General features: G+C 47.8%; 1 protein-coding gene across 1 annotated transcript in view; it reads right to left on the reverse strand.

Annotated features, from left to right (window-relative positions):
• LOC138526343 (interleukin-5 receptor subunit alpha-like) overlaps positions 1-19,523 on the reverse strand; it is a 427,945-nt gene that overhangs the window by 15,902 nt on the left and 392,520 nt on the right. Inside the window, exon 11 of the mRNA XM_069636979.1 lies at positions 16,451-16,541. Coding sequence (XP_069493080.1) covers positions 16,451-16,541 — 91 coding nt within the window. The remainder of the gene's footprint in view (positions 1-16,450; positions 16,542-19,523) is intronic.

The following is a 19,523-nucleotide window of genomic DNA, read 5'->3' on the forward strand; positions in this document are numbered from 1 at the left end:
GGGGGTTCCAAGGCAAGATAAAGAGGTTCCTCCTAAATTCCCTATGGCATAAGTAGAGACTACATGTGTAAGGATGTTGGCCGATCCTAGTTTAAGAGAAGATTTATACATCTTTAATTTCATTTGTTGGAAAATGAGGCCTTTTCGATAGGTGCCCTCCAACAAGGTTGAGGTGTGGTGTGGATGAGGTGATGGGGGGAGCTGAGATTTTACGGTGAAGTGAGGTGGTGACAGGTGGTGGTCGGATGGTGGAGTGATGTAGGTGTGGTTAAATGAAGGAGGTGTGATGTTGGTGGGTGAGGTAATGGGGTGAGGTGAAATGGTGGGTTGGAGTAAAAGTAAGTGGCTGCTGATATGGGGAAATGGGATGAAGCATTCTCCCAGGATTGGTAAGCGATGAGGTGTGCTTCAGTGTTTGGAATGAGGTTGTATGGTATGGTAAGGTGAGGTTTGGTGCCTGGTTCTCAAGGAGAGGCAGGAGGGGGAAATGGTGAGGTTTAGTGGGATAATGTCCTGAGGTTCAGGGGTGCATTTAGATTGTGAGGTGGTAGGGTTAAGGAGTAATATGTTGATGCATATAAGGCCTCATGCAAAACTCCAGCTTCAATCCATAGCAGATACAATGGAAAACAATTGCATTGCTTAAGCTGCAATACACATGTAGTCGTTCGAGGCTTTCTACCAGCCAGGTAGCTATGCAAGGTAAAGGCTTGGAGTGACTATGAATGAATAGGGTGCCCAGATTTTCAGGATAAAAAACCGGGTCAGGCAACCGACATAAAAGTAGGACTACCACCAACAGTGGCTACAATTACTTATTTGGCGGGAAAATTGGAGTGCGAGGCAGTGGGGTTAGCGTGACCAGACGTCCGGGTTTTCCGGGACAGTCTGGGGAAATCACCCCCTGTCCCGGGGTCCCGGGAGTTTTTTCATTTTGCAAACCCCGCTCAGGGTTTGCAAGGGTGGGTGCCCAAGGTCCCTGTTTGTGCCGGGACCCGATTTCGAAATCCCAAAATCGGATCCCGGCGCAACTTTAAATGCGTGAATGGGGGCGTGAAAAGCATTTTTCGTTAGACTGGTGTGCATGTGAGCACACCCTCTCCACGCCCCCCCAGCCCCGCAACAGGTCAGCAACATAGGAGTAGGACTATTTATTTTTATTTATTTATGGTAGTCCTACCTTTATGTCTATGGTCTGTCCGGTTTTTTTTTTGTTGTTGAAAAATCTAGTCACCCTAAGTGGGGTTCCATACATCGGCAGGATATAAGCTGTGCGATTTGGCTGTGACTTGTAGTATATTAGCAACGGAAATTCTCTTCTGATTATTGATTTGAAGCCTTGCTATAAAACCATTCGCAAAGCAGGCTCTAGGTGGAACATTCAGCTCCCGCCTGTGTCTGTTAAGGTTGGTGGTGCAAGCCTATGTAAGGATGGCAATGATGTGCCTTGAGCATTAAAGTGAATTTTAACATTTATGATTCATACTGAATTGTTGGTAAATGGCAATGTGAAGATTGATCCACCGCGCAGTAACAGCTGGAATTACACCAATCGTCTTCTTTCTCCTTCCCATAACTGGGATGGGGTTTTTAAATGAAAAAAACTCTCGGGGGCAGGGACACAGTGGGCCACATTCTGGAAAAACCACGGCAAAACCGGGACGTTTGGTCACCCTATAAGAAATAACATATTATGAAGTGAGCAGGAACTATCAGGAGCAGAGTTCCACTACATTTAGTTGTTACTGTTAACAGTGCCACTGTTTTCTTTACAACCATTTTCACCATTCTGGAAATGCACTTTTTGAAGTTAAAGAATGCCTCTTTATTTTACCCCCTTACTGTTAAAATAATCTGAAATCTGTTTGATTGTACGACATGTCATCCTGGGTGGACTCTAGCTGGTTACATTTTGGCGAGAGATGATGGAGGAGGTCCCTCTAACACTAAGAAGGAACTTCTCCTTACATCTCACCCCCCCCCCCCCCATTTTCAAATACGTTCTATCTCAGGTTACATCCTTAGCAACTATTATTAATAAAAGTTCAAGATATTCGCAAGAAATGCTGTTTTAAAATCATGTGGTCCATGCCAATGGACTAGTGTGCAATTGTAGTAGGAAACTTAGTTACTAGTTACTTGTGCCAAATGCTTTAAGTGGGCTGGGGCCAGCCGGGGCCGGGCTCCGGCAAACTCCAAATAGTGGGACTGAGCCAGGGCCCTGCCGCGGCCCCCTGGTCCCACCACAACGTTGGCGGGACACATTATCCCGCCACAGCCGTTACCACGACGGGAGATGCGCCCGCATTAAGTCGAGCAGCTGACAGAAGTGCCAGCCAGCCCAAGCGTCGCTGTGACTGGCTGGCACTTCTGTCTTGAAAAGTACACAATTCAAGCCATCTTTTATGAACACAGAAATGTTTAAAAAAGATGGCTTGAAGAGTACGGAATCCATAAGGTACGCACACAAATATATAAATGTTATATATTTGTGTGCGTACCTTATGGTTTGTGTACTTTTCAAGCCATATTTTATAAACATAGAAATATGTTACAGATTTCTATGTTTATAAAAGATTACTTGCATAGTACACAAACCATAGTAAGGTACGCATACAAATATAGACATGCTTACATGCATTTGTATATTTGCCTACCTTCCTATGGTTTGTGTGGTTTTTTAGGCCACGCCCACCCCACAAGCAACGCCCCCAAAGAGGCCCCCCTCGATTTATTACCCCACTTAAAGCCCTGCTTGGGCCATTGCTGTGCACTCCTGGATACACATTACACTTCAAAGATACGCATTAGGAGACTCCTGGTAACTCAAAACTAATTGGTTTCATGATATGATATTTTATTTGTATCACGCCGATACTCAAGTGTTTCAGAGCACGAAAACGCTCATGACATAAGAAAAAGGAATATTTTCAAACCTATTACAAAAATTATTTGTGGCTTCCAGAACTGTAAAGATTCTGCTTTAAATGATCTGGATCATTTTGAAATGAATCCAGGGGGCTTCTCCTGCCTATTAGAGTACGCTCAAACAGAGTATACCCCAGGCTGGCTCCTTGGATCTACGGCTACAGAAGTGGCTGCAGTCGTTTTCTCTTACGGCTGCAGTGCGGCTTGACGTCTGGATTAGGCACAGCCGTCACGCTTCTAGCCTCTCATCTAAACTGGAAGCGATCGATCAGCTTGGCTTACCGTACTCTGCTTCTCCTCTTCGGTGCTGTGTCTCCGCGCTGCTGTGCCTCTGAGCTCTACGCCTCATGAGACCTCTCTGAAGAGGCAGTTGAGAACTATTAAGGATCCCTGAAGGCAACGGTGTTAAGAGGGCTGAGGAGTCTGGTAATCGCAACAAGGGACATTTGGAGAGGGTGAAATGGCATACTACTACAGAGTATACTGTTGGATACCAGTCCTTTGAGCGACATCTTTTAGCCTGGATTATATTTGCCAGTCTGTTTTTGCTTAGATACACAACAGCTGTTCCCTGCCTTTGTGGTTGTAACTTCCCTAGTGTTTGTTCAATGCCCATTACTAGAGTAAAGGCAATCTGGATTCCGTCCTGGTCATGGGACAGAATCTGCTCTCCTCGACCTAAAAATAGAACTTAGAGAGATTATGGCCAAAGGCAAACTGGCGCTTCTCCTCCTGCTAGATCTATCGGCTGCCTTTGATCTCATCAACCATGATATTCTCGGCAAGAAACCAAAAAACGCAGCCCATTTCTCACCACAAGCTTCAGCATGGATCGCCTCATTCCTCAGTGGAAGACTCATGAGAGTATTCTCTGACTCGGCCTGTTCTCCGCCTACCACCATACACTGTGGAGTTCCCCAAGGCTCCTGCATTGCCCCTACCCTTTACAACATATTCACTCTCCCTTTGTTTAATGACCTTGATCGTCGTGACATAGCCTACACCAACTATGCCGACGACACTCAAGTCTTAATCCCCCTCACTGGCATTTATGAACAAGATGCTGTAACCCTAACCAATATCTACGCTGCCATCCAAACATGGATGGCAGCCAATGGACTCTGTCTCAACGGAGATAAAACAGAGATCCTTGTGGTTTGCACGAAAGAAACACTCAACAAACTCTCGCCACAATATGCTTTTCTATTTTGATGCCCCAGTTCAAGCAGCACCTGTTAGGTAGGCGTTAGGTGTGCTAGTGGAGGCAATGTAAAGAAATGGTGGAAAAAGATATAGGTGGACCACATTCTTTTACCCTTTCCTCACACTTAGCCGTCAACCTGAACGAGCCCCAAACCCTTGGCACATCTTGCATTATTCTTCAACATACCTCGTCCCTCACTGAGATCAGTTCCATTACCTTTTTGGTACACCTCTAACGATGATAGTTACATGTTGCCAATTTCAAAGTTGGGTGACATTTTTAGGATTCGATCTTGTCATGCCAGTTCAAGGCTTTTTACAGATTAAGCAATCAGAATAGTGAAACGCTTTAAACAAAAACAAAAACCACTGTAAACTCTCTGCTCTCCAGCAACCAGTAGCTCTGCACATGTCTTACTCCCCTACCACGGCCCTCCCTTAGGGAACAGAGGCTGATGCCACTATCAGTAAGGCAGATAGGGGACAGGAGCGGTGAGAAGGGGAAGAAGCATGTGATGTATGAGTTCCAAGTTTTACAGCTGCATGGGCAATGAGTGGCACTGGCAGGTAGAGGAGAACAGAACTGTACCTCGTTAATCCTGACCGTCTCACTTTCGGTCAAACAGCCTCTCATTGGTTTAAATGGCAGCATTGACAGAAAATAACAATCTATGATGCATTCGATGTGTGCCAATTACATTGTCAGTTGCCTTGCCGATCCGTTATTCTGCTACACAACACCCCCTTTATTCACACAAAGCGTGCGTACACACACACACACACACACACACACACACACACACACACACACACACACACACACACACACACACACACACACACACACACACACACACACACACACACACACACACACACACACACTCTCTCTCTCTCTCTCTCTCTCTCTCTCTCTCTCTCTCTCTCTCTCTCTCTCTCTCTCTCTCTCTCTCTCTCTCTCTCTCTCTCTCTCTCTCTCTCTCTCTCTCTCTCTCTCTCTCTCTCTCTCTCTCTCCCCCATCCCTTCCCCCAGGCCAGTTCAGTTAACAAGTAACAGATCCACCCAATAGTCGCCCCAGGAAACTGACCTGCAGTTCAGATCCAGGGGGCAATGGGTAAGCAAATATTCTCAAACTGATGAAATGTGCTATAGGTAACTGTCTTTATCTTACAGGTAAGCGCATGTTTGTAGATCTATTTATTAACCCAAGACAGAAAGCTCTGTAGGATTAGAACAGCCACATGCCCATTGTACCTTCATGTGGGATTATCAGTGTGGCATAGTACAGCATCATTATGATTGAGGTATATTTAGCAGACCCTGTCAATGCTATGGTGAGTTTAAGAAGCCTAAAAAAATCCTCTCTCTACCAGAAACGTGAGAGTAGAATGTGAAAATTCTCCTGACAATCCTTCAGCACCACTCTGAAGCCATTCCTGGAAATTAAACCATTGAGTGACACTGAGCAATGCATTGAGCATGCAAGCTAGCCCAAAGCATACTTTTTGCAGCACAAATGTGTCTTTATCGTATAGGGCAGCACTATTGTATACATAGCTTTATCAACCCAAGGCAGGCAGCTCTAAACGATGCAGACAACCACAGAGTGGCGCAACACAAAATGTGGGGGCCCCCTGCGAGCTATGCTGAGGGGGCCCCTGCCAACTCGGCAACAAATCACGGGTCGCGCCACACTCTGGTCCGGCCTAGATTGTAAAGTTTGCGCAATATACACAAACGTGCTGCTGAAGGGGTATGCCGCGAACTGCACTAGGAGAAAAAAATAATATGTATTTCCATGTAATATACAGCACACTTTCTGAGAAAAATCGTCAAATCAAGCCACAGTGTTTGCAATTCTTTTGTAGGGTAACACCAATCCAATACATGTAAGTCACCAACAGTGCACATGAACATTAATGCTTTGCTATTAAAAATGCCATGGCACAATGAAAACATGTCCAACTGGCTGCACAATTTAGACCAGTGTAGACCTGTAACAACATTACAGTAAAGCATGCCAGACCACATTTAGACATAACTAGACTGGTTACACCAAAATGCCTGTCAAAGCAATAACACTCATCAAGAAGAGAGTGCACATTAAAGCCTGCGTTTCCACGGCCTCTACCAACACGGCCAAACTCTTTAAAATCTGCAATAAACTGGTCAATCCTGTTGCGGTCTCTACCTCTTCTGTTCCCTCCAAGGCCCTCTGTATGGCTCTGGCCTCTCACTTCTCTGCTAAATCTCAGTACACCCTGTCCTCTATCTCCTCTTACTCGCCCTCTCTCGGCCCCCTTTGGCCATCTCTACCTCGCCCCCTCCTTTTTGCTCCTTCTCTCTGACAACACCTGACAAGGTTTCTTGACAAGTCTGATCTATGAAAGCGTCGTCCAAACAGGTCCCCTGCTCCTCCAGAACCATCAAGGACCATATTGACACCCTCGCTCCAGCCTTGGCCGATTTTTGTAATCCCTCTTTAGCCACTGGAACGTTCCCCTCTCCCCTTAAGCACTCCCTTGTGCACCCACTCCTCAAGAAGCCATCTGCTGATCCTACCTGCCCGGCAAACTATTGCCCAATCTCCATCACCCCTTTCTTGGGCAAACTCTTGGAAAAGCTTGCCATCGCCCAGCTTACTCTCCACACTGAATCTGTTGGTTGTCTCCATGACCATCAGTCTGGCTTCAGAGCTGCCAGAGGCATGGAATCTGCTCTCCTGAACACCCATGAAGATCTGCTGTCTAACCTTGATTCCAGCATACCTTCTGTCCTCACCCTCCTTCTTTCCTCTGATTTCTTTTGACACAGTCAACAACGCCATCCTGATCAATCGACTCTGTGAGAACCTGGGCATCACGGATCAGGCCCTGGAGTGACTGACCTCTTTCCTCTTGGACAGCCCCCCCCCCCTTCCATGTCCAACCTGGTCCCAATCTCTCTACCTGTGGCGTTCCCCAGGGCTCTATACTCTCACCCTGGGTTTTCAACCTCTACTTGGCCCCTTTGGCCCATCTGATCTCTACCTTCTCCTCTAACTTTGTGTTATACGGATGACTCAGCTTTCCTTCAGGCTCCCCTCAGCCTCCTTCCATCTCTCGCTCATTCCTGTCTATCTGCGATTTAGGATTGGTGCGCATCCAAAGATCTCTGCCTTAATGCCAGTAAGACGTTCTCATTCTCATTGGGACCCTGGCACCAGCTTTCCCTCTCTCACTCGGGCCGTCCGCCTTGGGCCCTCTTCCTTCACCTTCCTGTGAGGCAAAAAACCCATGGTGTCATCTTCTATGCCACTCTCTTTCTCTACCCACATCTCGGGTGTCACCAAGAAATTCCACTACCAGCTGCTCCTCCTCAAAGGGGGCTCATCCCTTTCTCACTTTCCACCAGAAGCTCACTGTCTCCAGACCCTGGCTCTCTCTAGGCTGGATTATTGCAACAGCCTCTTTCTCCTTCGGCCTTCCTCTACTACTCTCTGACATCAGCATCTAATCCAGAACAGGACTGCAAGACTTATCCTTGGCCTCAAGCCCAGGGAGCATATCTCTCCAGCCCTGAAGTCTCTCCACTGGCTCCCAGTGGCTGCAAGGATCAAGTTCAAGACCCTTTGTATTGTCCACAAGGCTTTCTGGGGCCAGGGCCCGCACTACATCCAACGCTCTCTTCTAAAATACCTTCCTTCTCGAGCCCTTTGCTCAGTTACCTCCAACTCTCTAAGGGTTAGATGCTTCTCCAGGCAGAGAGTGGGGGGTAGATATCTCTCGGGTGCTTGTGCCTCCCTCTGGAATAGCCTCCCTGCCTCTTCAAACTTGAGCTGGACCATCTGAAGTTTTGGAAACAGCTCAAAACTTTCCTTTTCTCCTCTGATTTCTCTCTCTCCCTCCCCTGCTGACCTACCTGTCATGCCTTTCGACCGGTTTCTTGGATACCTTCAGAGTCTCTCTGAGTCCAGGCTCGTTCTTGATCGGTCACCCTTGCAATGTCTCCGTACCTACCATGCACGCAGGGGCTGTAACTGTAACCCTGCAGCCCCTTGTTCACCTTGCACTACCCACAAACGCGCTGCCCTGGCTGCACTTACTCAGAGCATTGCATCCCTGTTTTCCCCTCCCCTCTCCCTTGCACTTCCCCATCCTTTTCCTCTTGCACCTCTTGTTCTCACAATGACACAAGGCCTAGTGAGATTGTTTGTCTTGTCCACCCTCTATCTTCCCTCCCTTGTCTTGTGGCGCAAAGAAACACTTGTGTCCAGGCGCTTTATAAATTATTTTCTCATATAATTTTATCACAGATGCCCAGAAAAATATGCAATGCCGCAGTAAGGAATGGGTAGACTGGCAGCACCCAAATGCCAATCTAGCCAGGTAATTACACTTAGCAGCACTGCTTTATCAGAAATTCCAGGTTAAAAGAAAGTCATACCAAACTGAGGAATGACTATACTGGCAGCACCAAAATGCCTCTCTAGCCACTAATACCACATATTATGCCTGCTTAGCCTGGACATGGACAACCATTATGATTTATCGCACAATCTCGCCCCCCCACACACCCCTCTCCCTCCCACCCCTACCCCAACCTCCTAAATCAGCTCCTTAGCTGAGAATTACCTCCACGTCCCTCTTTATTGTCCCAGAGCTTACGTATGAGGCTCCTTGCATCATAGGTAAGTATTGGGATGAGGAAGAGTGGGACTAGGAGCAATGAAGATTACAGGTAGCTAAGTCAGGCATTACCTCCTGTACCTCTACCTCATCCCAGTACTTATATATGAGGCAGAGTACACAAGTACTGCCTCATACATAAGTAATGGGACGAGGAAGAATAGGGCTAGGAGTAATCAAGGCATTGAACACAAGTAGTGGCGCAACACCATTGAGTTGACTGGGCTTCAGCACCCCCCCCACCCCCCCTCTGACATTTTGGGCTATGTTGACTCGACCTGGCTGACCTTTATAACAGTTGCCGGACAGAACAGAACAGAACACAAATGTTAAACGGCACCTGGGTTTTGCTGTTAATAAGGGCCCAGCAATTACCAACGTAAAGCATTTCAATGCTAGTACCTGCATTCAAATGCCACATGTTTTAGGCAATTGGCATCGTGAAGTGGGTCTAGCACTTGCATGCCAGGTGTGTGATTGGAAGGGAAGAGAGGGAATAGGAGACTTAAAGGAGAGAGTTAACTGCTTGTAACATTGAAGCTGCACTAGAATAGTCTCATTAAAACGCGTAAAGAAGTTAGATGCCCCCACACAAATAAGTTTGCCCCTCCCCACCACCCGTGAAGTTAGCACCTCTCTCAACATTTGAAGGGTTAGCCCCCCGAAATGTAGGTTTTGTTGTGCCCCTGTACACAAGCACACACACCATTCACCTAATACACACCAAGCCATCCATACATTAAGTGTGCACTCTTTCACCATACAGGCACACCCAGGCAGCCATCCATACATTTAAGTGCACCCTTTCACCATACAGGCACACTTAGGCAACCACTAGTACATTTAAGTGTGCATCCTTTCACCGTACACGCACACATGCACACCCAGCATCCCATACATTTGTGTGCACCCTTTCACCATACTCACACACGCAGATGTCATGGGGTTGGGGGGAGCCCTATTAATTCAAAAAGGAATTGTGGCTCAATATGGCTCCGGCGGTAACCGTGCCGCTGCTACTGGCGGGTTGCTGCCAGACCCGTAAAGAATTACCGGCGCCTGACTTCCTGGTGCCACCAGGCTCTTCCAAGTCCAGCGGCCGGGAAGTCAGGCACCGGTAATTTCGGTAACCCCCATTCCTGTGGAGTCTCATAGGACTCCATGGGATTGGGGACACGAAGCACCGGAACCGTTATTAACGGTGTCAGTGCTTTCGTGACGGGTCTGCCTACCATGGCCGCTGTGCCCTGCAGGGTCAGACCTGTCGGGCACAGCGGCACCAGCAGGTAGACCTGTAATATGCCGGTCCGGAAACAACGGTGCCCGTAAGATTACCAGCACCGTTGTTTCAGGGTCAGCATAGTCAGAATGAGCCCCATTGTTTCTTTTTGAAGTCACTCTAACTTCATTAAGAAATTATTCAGTTAAGGACCGAACAATAATGGAAATAATTTCTTTATGAAGGCAGAGTGACTTCGAAAATAAACTATAGGGCTCCCCCCCCACCTCATGACATGGAGCCCTCGAGCCTAGGGTCTTCCATGTCATGGGTTGGGGGTAGCCCTCAGCCTTCAAAAAGAAGTTTCTTTTTGTAGTCACTCTGCCTTCATAAAGAAATGATTTCTGTTACAGAAATAAAGGGCCTCATTACGAGAAGCGCAGTAAAAACGGGTCCATTACCGGCATGGAGGAACTAGCAGGTCCGTGCTCGTATGATGCCCCTAATAGCAGGGGATTACGAGTGCGCGAACCCGCATGCCGGTAATGGCCATACCGCCATGGCGCTAAAGGCGCTCCAACCCCCCCATAGCGCCATCATGGGACCCGCTGATACCGCCTCCGCCTAGGAGGCACCCCTTATTACTGACCCGGTAATAACAGCATGCTAATATCGTGCTCGTAATACCGGACCCGGAAGTAACATCATCGCGTCGGAATGGGAAATGCGCCGGCGGCCATATTCAAAAACACAATCCATTGCAATCCTCCAAAACCACCAGTTGTGTTCAGGAGAGACCAGTGCCAATCCTTTCACCATGTCAAAGGCTACCCGGAAAACAACCCCCCGCCTGCGCAAAAAGAGTTTTTCAGATGAAGAACTTAACATGCTGGCAGCGACTCTTGCCGCACATGCAGACGAGATCAACCTGCAGAACCGGAAGAGGGAGGCGCAGCAGCGCAAAAAGGAGATCTGGGAGGAGGTAGTCCGCAAGGTCTCGGCAGTCGGCACCACCCCACGGACAGTGAAGGACTGCAAAAAGAGGTGGGATGACCTCCGCCTCAGGGTTCGGAATATCCTGGCCAGCAACAGGAGGGAGGCCATGGCTACAGGCGGGGGTCCCCTCTCACCTGCCAAACTGTCACGCTGGGAGGAGACTGCAAGCACGTTTATTCAAATGGAGTCCATCGAGGGATTTGGGGAGATGGACACGGGTGCCGCAACATCTGCAGACGGAGGTGAGTGACCCTGCAGATCCCTGTAGGGGAAACCATGACGTAGCACAAGTGATGTGGATGAGCGTCTAGGCAAGGCAATGCATATCCCAACACACACATGAACATATCCTTGTGCATATGGAGGGCCAAACCCTGCCACACTGAAATGCATGCTGAGTGCCAATCCCATTACCAACACACAGCCAACACACACGGACCATGCCCATGTAATACATCACACAAACCCCAACACAACGACATGCCACCTGCCATGCATCAAACGCCAAAATGCCCTCCTTCAAACTCCTGTGTCACACACCTGTAAAATATGAATGCATGATAAATGAAATACTCCACAGCACCATATAATGCATCTAGCATGTAACACCATCACTGATGCCCTGCATCTCTTCTACCCCCCAAGCACCGATGGAGAAGATGCCAGCGAGGATCCAACTGCAAGGGCATCCAGGTCCCGGCCAAAGAAAACTTCCACCGACAACACCACCTCTGGGGCAGCCTCGCAGCCCACACCAACACCCAGGGCGCCTGACACCGTGGACACTGAGCTGGCTACACCAGTGGAAGGCGAGGCCATTGACCCACTGAGCAACACTGATACCGCAGTGGGGGAGTATATGGACCAGGATGGACTGACCCATGTGCCATGTCCACACTCCCCAAGCCCCGTGTCCACCCCTCAACCCCACACTCGGCCCTCACCCACCTGCAACAGTGCGGATCCCTTGATGCAAGATTCTGACCTCAGCAGCCTCCCGAGGACAGCACTGCCAATGCAGGCTGCACCCTCGACCACTGCTGCTCCCACCAACAACCTTGAGGCACGGTTAGCGAGGGTGGAGGCCAGACAGGACTCTATGTTGGACCTGCTCAGAAAATATGTCGCCGATGGGGAGGACACGAGGCGTGAGATAGCCCAGGCCATAGCTGGGACCACAGCCGCCATAGCGGCGAACACTGCCGCCATCAATGCCTTGGCATTGTTGATGAGGGACAGTCTGGGGGCCATCACGCATGTCCTCACCTCCATCCTGCTGCACATGCAGCAGCCACAACCCACACCAGCCGTGCAAATCCCCACGGCTTCCACCCCATCCACCACACCCGCTTCTTCTGCCCCCACTTCCTCTGCACCCTCCAGCCCTGTGCGTCTAACAAGATGGAGTGCAAGGCACTCTGAAATGCTGTCCATGGACATGAAGAATTCCAGGAAATAGTGTTGGAGAACTATGGGAGTGGCTCAGATGGTGTTGACGGTGAATGGGAGTATTAGGGGGAGTTCACTGGGGGGTTTTGGGATTTCACTGGGGGGTTGGAGGGGTTGCACTTTCTTCAGTTGATATCAATACACCTGTTGTGTTAAAAAACATTCAGTGGCTGGACATTGTTCATTTCGTGTGTATCCATTTAATTAATGCCCAACTCCCCACATTCCCTGTGTGCATGTCCACATGGACACAGTGTACAATGTATCACTGACACATATCTATCAACGTCCTTGTGGGTCAGAAGTATTCGTCAATCAGTGATTGGCATACTGCACGGCCATCCTGTGCATCACTTACTGGCAGGGGTGCTGCTTCTCCTCTGTCTTCATCCTCATCATCCTCCCCGGTGCATGCATGTCAATTTCAGGTGGCAGTGGTACATTTCTCCAGACACGCATGCTGTGCAGCATGACACAGGCCATGGTGATCTTTGCCACCTTCTCAGGCGTATAAAGGAGTGCTCCACCAGACCTGCTTAGGCAGCGGAACCACGCCTTCAGTAGGCCAAAGGTCTGCTCAATCACAACACGGGTACGGGTATGTACCCGATTGTACTCCTCTTCATGGCTGTTCTGCGGGTTCCGCACAGGGGTAAGTATCCACGGCTTCAAGGGATATCCTCCATTACCTGCAACCGAATACAGATAGGTCTATGTGAGTCACTCTGAGCTGCCACCTTCAGGATTCACAGTCCTGGCTGCAGCTATTTGCACGAATTATGTTTAGATGCATTCTATACTGCAATATGGTGTGGTAGTCTGGATGGCGTTGTACAGATGATGCAGGGTGAATTCATGAATGCTGATGCGGATGTACTGTGGTTGTAGGACGATGTTTTGCCTCCCATTTTTTCTGTGCATACTACACTGTGCATTGTCACACTAGCCACATTGGCACAGTTGCAATCATGTTTAGTAATGCATTGCTTGACAATACCCATGGTGGCCAGGTTGTGCGTCTTACATGTTGTCATTGATATACGTAATTGGTCAAATGTGTGCCAGTGATGTGTTATGTTGGGGTTGGGAGGTTCAGGTCAGGAGTGTTTAGCTCTGCGTGCAGTCTCTACTCACTGTACATTCCTACCCGGGTGGAGTATGCACCCCCCCCCATTCCCACGCAGGTGGAGTATGCATCCTCCCATTCCCACCCAGGTGGAGCATGCATCCCCCCCATTCCCACGTAGGTGGAGTATGCACCCCCCCACCCATTCCCACCCAGGTGGAGTATGCATCCCAACACATCACTACCCCGATGCACTGACATGGGCCAGTCAGTCGACTCACCAAGCAGCCAGGCACGTCATCCAGCATGTCGCTCCATGTGACGGGGTAGCGTGGAGTTACGCAGCACCGTGGCATCATGTACTGATGCGGGAAGTCGGGCGCAGCAATGTGTGATGATCTTGCTGGAGTCACATACCATCTGCACATTGATGGAGTGGTATTGCTTGCGATTGCGCTACACCGCCTCTACGGCATGGGGGACTACCAATTCTACATGGGTGCAGTCCAGGGCACCACCACAATTGCCAGTGCATGGAAGCCTACTTTGGTGTTGGCTATCTCCTGGGCAGTCCCTGGTAGGGATATGTGGGTGCTAGCATGCTTCAGGAGGGCATCAAGCTCTTGGTGCAGCATGCGTGAAAATAGTGGTTGTGAAATGCCATGTAGCTGCCCCACTGTGTGCTGGTAGGTGCCTGTGGCCAGGAAGTGGAGCACATACACCACCTTTAGTAGCGGGAGGATGGCAGTGCGTATTTCTATGAGGCTGGCAATGTCGCTGTATATGATGTCCACCATGGTGGTGATGGTGTCCCGGTCCAACCAGTACAGGGTGTGGATCTGGTCGGGGGTTAGATTGAATGGACTGTGTCTGATGCGAGGGATTGATGGTTGCCTACGAGGTACTACTGGCTGCACTGTTGGTAATTGCTGGGTCTGTCTCACCCTCCTCCTGCGTCTCCTCTGGGCTGCCTGTTGTTGGTGCTGTAGTTGTTGTAGTTGCTGTTGTTGCTGTAGTTGTAGCAGTATAGGCATGTCCTCCAGCACCACGAATGCAACAGCTAGTGGTATCATTTTAGTGTAGGAAGGGGTGTGGTGTGTGGGTGTACTCCTTTTATGCTGGCCCAGGCTCCATTGACTCCACCTGTGGTGATTGTGTGCACCTGTGGCAGTTGGCTTGATTGCTGATTGCTGTTTACGGGTGGTCCGCGATGCCTGTATGGCCGCCATCGTGCAGGCCCTAATTACTGCCTTCGGGATGCCGGTATTTGCATTCCCACGTGGGTTGTGATGTCCTCCTATTACCGGCATTCCGGTATTTACTCCACGAAGGGGCACGTGTACGCGCGCATGCTGGTATGAGGGGGCATGGTACGGGCGGTGGCAGTATTGGTGGGTTGTCGGGTCGTAATGCCCCGGACCCGTTAACGATGCCGCTATTACCATTCCACCTTCCTTTTTTCATTACTTCCATTCTCGTAATGAGGCCCAATGTCTTTATTAATGCAGAGTGAATTCAAAACGAAACCTTTTCTTTTCTTTTGTTGAGGATTCTGCGTGGCCCCTGTCACGCCAGTGCAACCACATGCATGTTTCACCATCATTAGGAAACACCCATGTGGCATAGTCTGACATTCTTAAATATTGGAGCATTGAGTACATTTGGGTTGGTAATGACATGTATGAAATAGCCCTGCTGTCTATGACGATAACTAAGTTCCCCAACCACAATGCATTTCTCTGTGGCTCTGTACGAAAGGTGAACGTCCAGGGATTGCTACTAACACGCTATGTGGCATGTGTGGCTTGCTAGCTGAAATATTCACTTATTTTAGATAGGGGGTTTTCATGAATTTTAAACTCACCATATCATTGCTGGTGTTTCCCACACCACCTGAACTCTGAGCTCCACCAGTTGGCTCATCGCATGAGCCAACTGATGACATTACAGATGCCATCAGTTATCACACCGCTAACGTCCTCAATGGACAGCAAATGTTGATGTGAAAAAAAATCACATGCTTTATTCCAAGACGTTGGGAAACTTTCTATATCAAAACATTTATGCTAACAGGTATAATATACCCTGTCAGTATGCCAACTGTATTTCCCCTGCTTCTAAAAATGATGAAAGAATGTTTTTCAAAATGTAGTTCACGGTCAAGTTAATTTACAGTTTTATCTGCCCAAAAAAGATTACAAGTTTAACTTGAAAGGTAAATTGTCTTCCTTTGCATTAATTACCTTATGTGACCCAAAAAGGAAACGGTATTTAATCCATATTGGCCATTGCAAGCCAGTTTACATAAGTAATACCGTTTTGCATGGCCAGTTATTTTGTGGGGCTATTAAAAATAAAAACAAAAATACATTTGGAAAACAGCGCCCTTTCACTCCGTTATTATCCTTCTATGGACTGCTTCAAAGCCAAAGTTAAACTGCCCGCAAATTCTACCCAGTTCAGTACTGTGCCTTGAACAACTATGGTGTGGCCTTTGCAGCATGTGACTCCGACCATAGAGACCATACATCGACATGTCCAGAAGGCAGAAGTAACCACTTCACAAACACCTTGAGATCTCAACTTAGCAGGTAAGGCTTTTATTCAAAAGGTGACAATTTAAGGACTCACTCAGGTTCAAATAGACTGGGCTAGCTCCTGTTTGCAATACTCATCCATTGCTGTCTGACTGAGGACTGTCAGAATATGATGGGTGCAAAGTGGCAATTGAAAGTGTGAAGGTAACAGAAACAATGCACTTGACACCATATACTTCAATTCTGTTTGAGTATAGTAGTGATTGCGCCTGTCTCACTTTTAGTTGTGATCTGCTCTACAAGTGATGTCATTGATGATTATTTTTCAAGACAAATGTGCTGCATGGTAAAAAAAAAAAAAAAAAGATTATTAAATGCAATTACCTCAGTATCAGTAATGAATTGTTGCTGGAAGTCCTTCAAATTATTTTTTGGTTGCGGGATGGGAGGCCACATCTTCTGCTTCACATTGTACCTAAAAAGGAATACATATAAGTGAACATGTATTTTCTGAAAAGGTCCAGTATATACATGAAAACATTCAAAAAATGACTCCTAAACGACAGTCAACGAAGATAAATAATGTACTTTAGTGGGAGGGTAGGCGTGCCTGGACTCGAGGGCCCAACTAATTGAGCCGCCAGTATATACACATTTGTATTGAGGAAGCTTATTTTATTCTATTTTGTAATGTTACATTTTGATATTTGGCCATTTTTAATTTCTGTGAAACACTCTAATGCAATGTAAAGACTGGAGAGGCACCTCTAGTCGAAGGTTTGTAGGTGCGCGACCAGCAAATCATGAACTCAAAGAAACAAACTCAAAAAAGGGCCTTCAAGAGTTTGGCGGCAATGACTACATTGCATCTGCCAAAGTCCATAGCGCAACTGTAATGATAACGAGTATTAGATCTTTTCGGTCCAGTAGAAAGAAGACATTTGAAGCAGTGATTGTTATACGAGCGAGACCACAATGGCTTTGTGAGGTAGCACGAGCCGATTAAACAAAAACATTCTCTTTACTGGAAGTCAGTGTACTTTTCTCACTACTGAGGAGATATGGTCATGTCTGGGAGTATTGGTGATAACCCTCACTGTGGTGTCCTGTAGCACCTGAAATTGATATGATATGGCATTTGTAACGCGCCTATACACAAGTATGGATAATGGATAATGGGTTCAGTCATCCGCCCTAGAGAGAATTACAATAATCCAAACCAACAGTGGCTCTCGTGATAATGGCACAGTGGTATCAGAGTGTAAAGGCCTAATTTGTTTGAGTAATGCATTATATGTTTAACACCCATCTGAGTGGTCATGGAGAGGGTGGAATCAAGAATCATGCCCAGCATTTCTACTTTCGTCTCGACGTTACTAGCATGTCCTTCAAAAGGAAATTCAGGGTACATGTTCTCTTATAGATTGAGTATGGGGAGGCATCAAGGTGGACTTGTGTTTTACTCTGAGTCGCAGACAGTTTTGTGCCATCCAATGTTCCACATGGCTTAAGATGAATTGAATTGGGATAATGTTGGTATGGTCAAAATCATTGAGAGAAGGTAATGTTGATTTATCTGGAATGCCGCAGTGTGACAGGGTCATGGTCATGACCATGTTAGGTGGGAAAAGGGACCCACCTGACAAGGGGTAAGCGGCCTAGGAGCACACATGCCAGAGCCAGTCATACCCATAGGCTGGGTGGAGGGTTAGGTCTGCCCAAGACTTACCTGTTCTTATTGAGCATGCTATATGACTTCTGGTGCCCTTATCTCTTACACAATGCCTATTAACCTCTTTTCTGGCAAGAGGTATTTTTCTCTTTTTCAGACTTGTTACTCCCAAAACGCACCGGGGCTCAAGCAACAAAACCCTGACCGGAACCTAATACTGAAATCAAGACCAAGCCTGGAATGGAACAGGATTCTTTATGCTAAAAAGGGATGAGACATCTTATCACCCAAGCCACCAACCCCAGACGACCTCATGGGAATTGTGGGGCAACAGAAAATTAACTGAGGTAGAAGGGACTGTAGCGAAGCAGGAGAGACACAGGCATCCTGCTCAAACTCAATTGGGAACACAACCCACTACCACCGGAAGAAAACCACATGGAAATCTAGTAGCTTGAGCACAGGGCTGCCATCCCACAAATGGAAACTGAAAAGGGGGTGGGGCTGCACACCTTCTCAAAGTCTTCCAGACAAGCTCTCAACCCTAAAAGGAATAGCTTAGGCAGAGATTGACCAAGGTGAGCATGTGAAAAGCCCAGCCAGCACTGAGCAGATTGACATTTGTTTGGTGGAGGTCAGATGGTGTTTTGTGAGAGCAGAGACATGGTGGTGTGTGTAGGAGAGAGTGGCACCTGTTGTGGGCAGTGTAGTGAGTTGGTGCTGGGAAAGGTGACAGAGAAATAGAGAGACGGAGAGAAGTGAATGGGGATTTAGAGGGTGAGAGTGAGCATAAGTGATAGAGAAAGAATCAGGGAGTGAAAAGTAGCAGTGGGAGTAGTGTCCGGGTGGAGAGAAGCAGGGGGAAGGTAGTTGAGAGAGATAGGTGGAAACAGTGTGATAAGAGCAGGACATAGATGCATAGATAGGGGGTTGAGAGCAGAGGGAGAGGAGAGAACAGAACGAGAGTAGGGAGCATGCAGAGGAGAAGAGATTGAGGAGAGGATCCGAAGGCAGGTAGAATAAGGGAGGAGTAGAGACACTGAAAGGTGAGAATGGAGAGTAGGAATATCTCAGAGGGAGGAGTGTGGAGATATATATGTATATATATATATATATATATATATATAGTGAGAGAAATAGAGGGGAAACAAAGGAGAGGGAGGGCATGTGTGAGGGTGGGAAAGACAAATGGGTGCACCCTGGTGAAATCAGTCTGCTGACAATGGGGAGAGGATAATTTCGAAATTTGCTAAGGGGGCTTGATAGAGAAGGCCAAAGGCTTTCAGTTTCCCTCCCAGATTAAAAAAGACATGGATAGTATGGGTTACCGCGCCTTAGAATGCATTGAGAACGTTCTGGGGGCTAGGGATGCATGAGCTAGGATGCAGTGAGCCCATGGGGAAGTCGAGGGAGCCGTATGGACCCCCTTAGTTTGAACCATCCCGGTCTTTCCAGACCAGCTGTTTTAAATTTTGATAAAGCACAGAAAAAACCCTCTTTAGCTGTGGATTTTGAGGCCATCTGCGACAGCACCCAAATCACTAAGAGATCATGTAATGGCTTCATACGATTAGAGAAAAAATGTGGGAAAGGCAGGAACCTTGCGGTAGTCCACAGTCGAAGGATTCAATATTTGAGAGATACTCATTAATTTTCACTTGCGAGGCTCTTTGGCTCAGAAGAATATAAAACTGGCAGAATTCTCAGTTACCATAGCGATATCGCTAACGTGGTGGAATAGTAAGGAATGTTCTATGGCGGAGGTCTTCAAACGGTAGGGCTGGC

This window comes from Ambystoma mexicanum, chromosome 7p, assembly GCF_040938575.1.
Source record: "Ambystoma mexicanum isolate Mex_15411 chromosome 7p, UKY_AmexF1_1, whole genome shotgun sequence".
NCBI classification, from domain to species: domain Eukaryota; kingdom Metazoa; phylum Chordata; class Amphibia; order Caudata; family Ambystomatidae; genus Ambystoma; species Ambystoma mexicanum.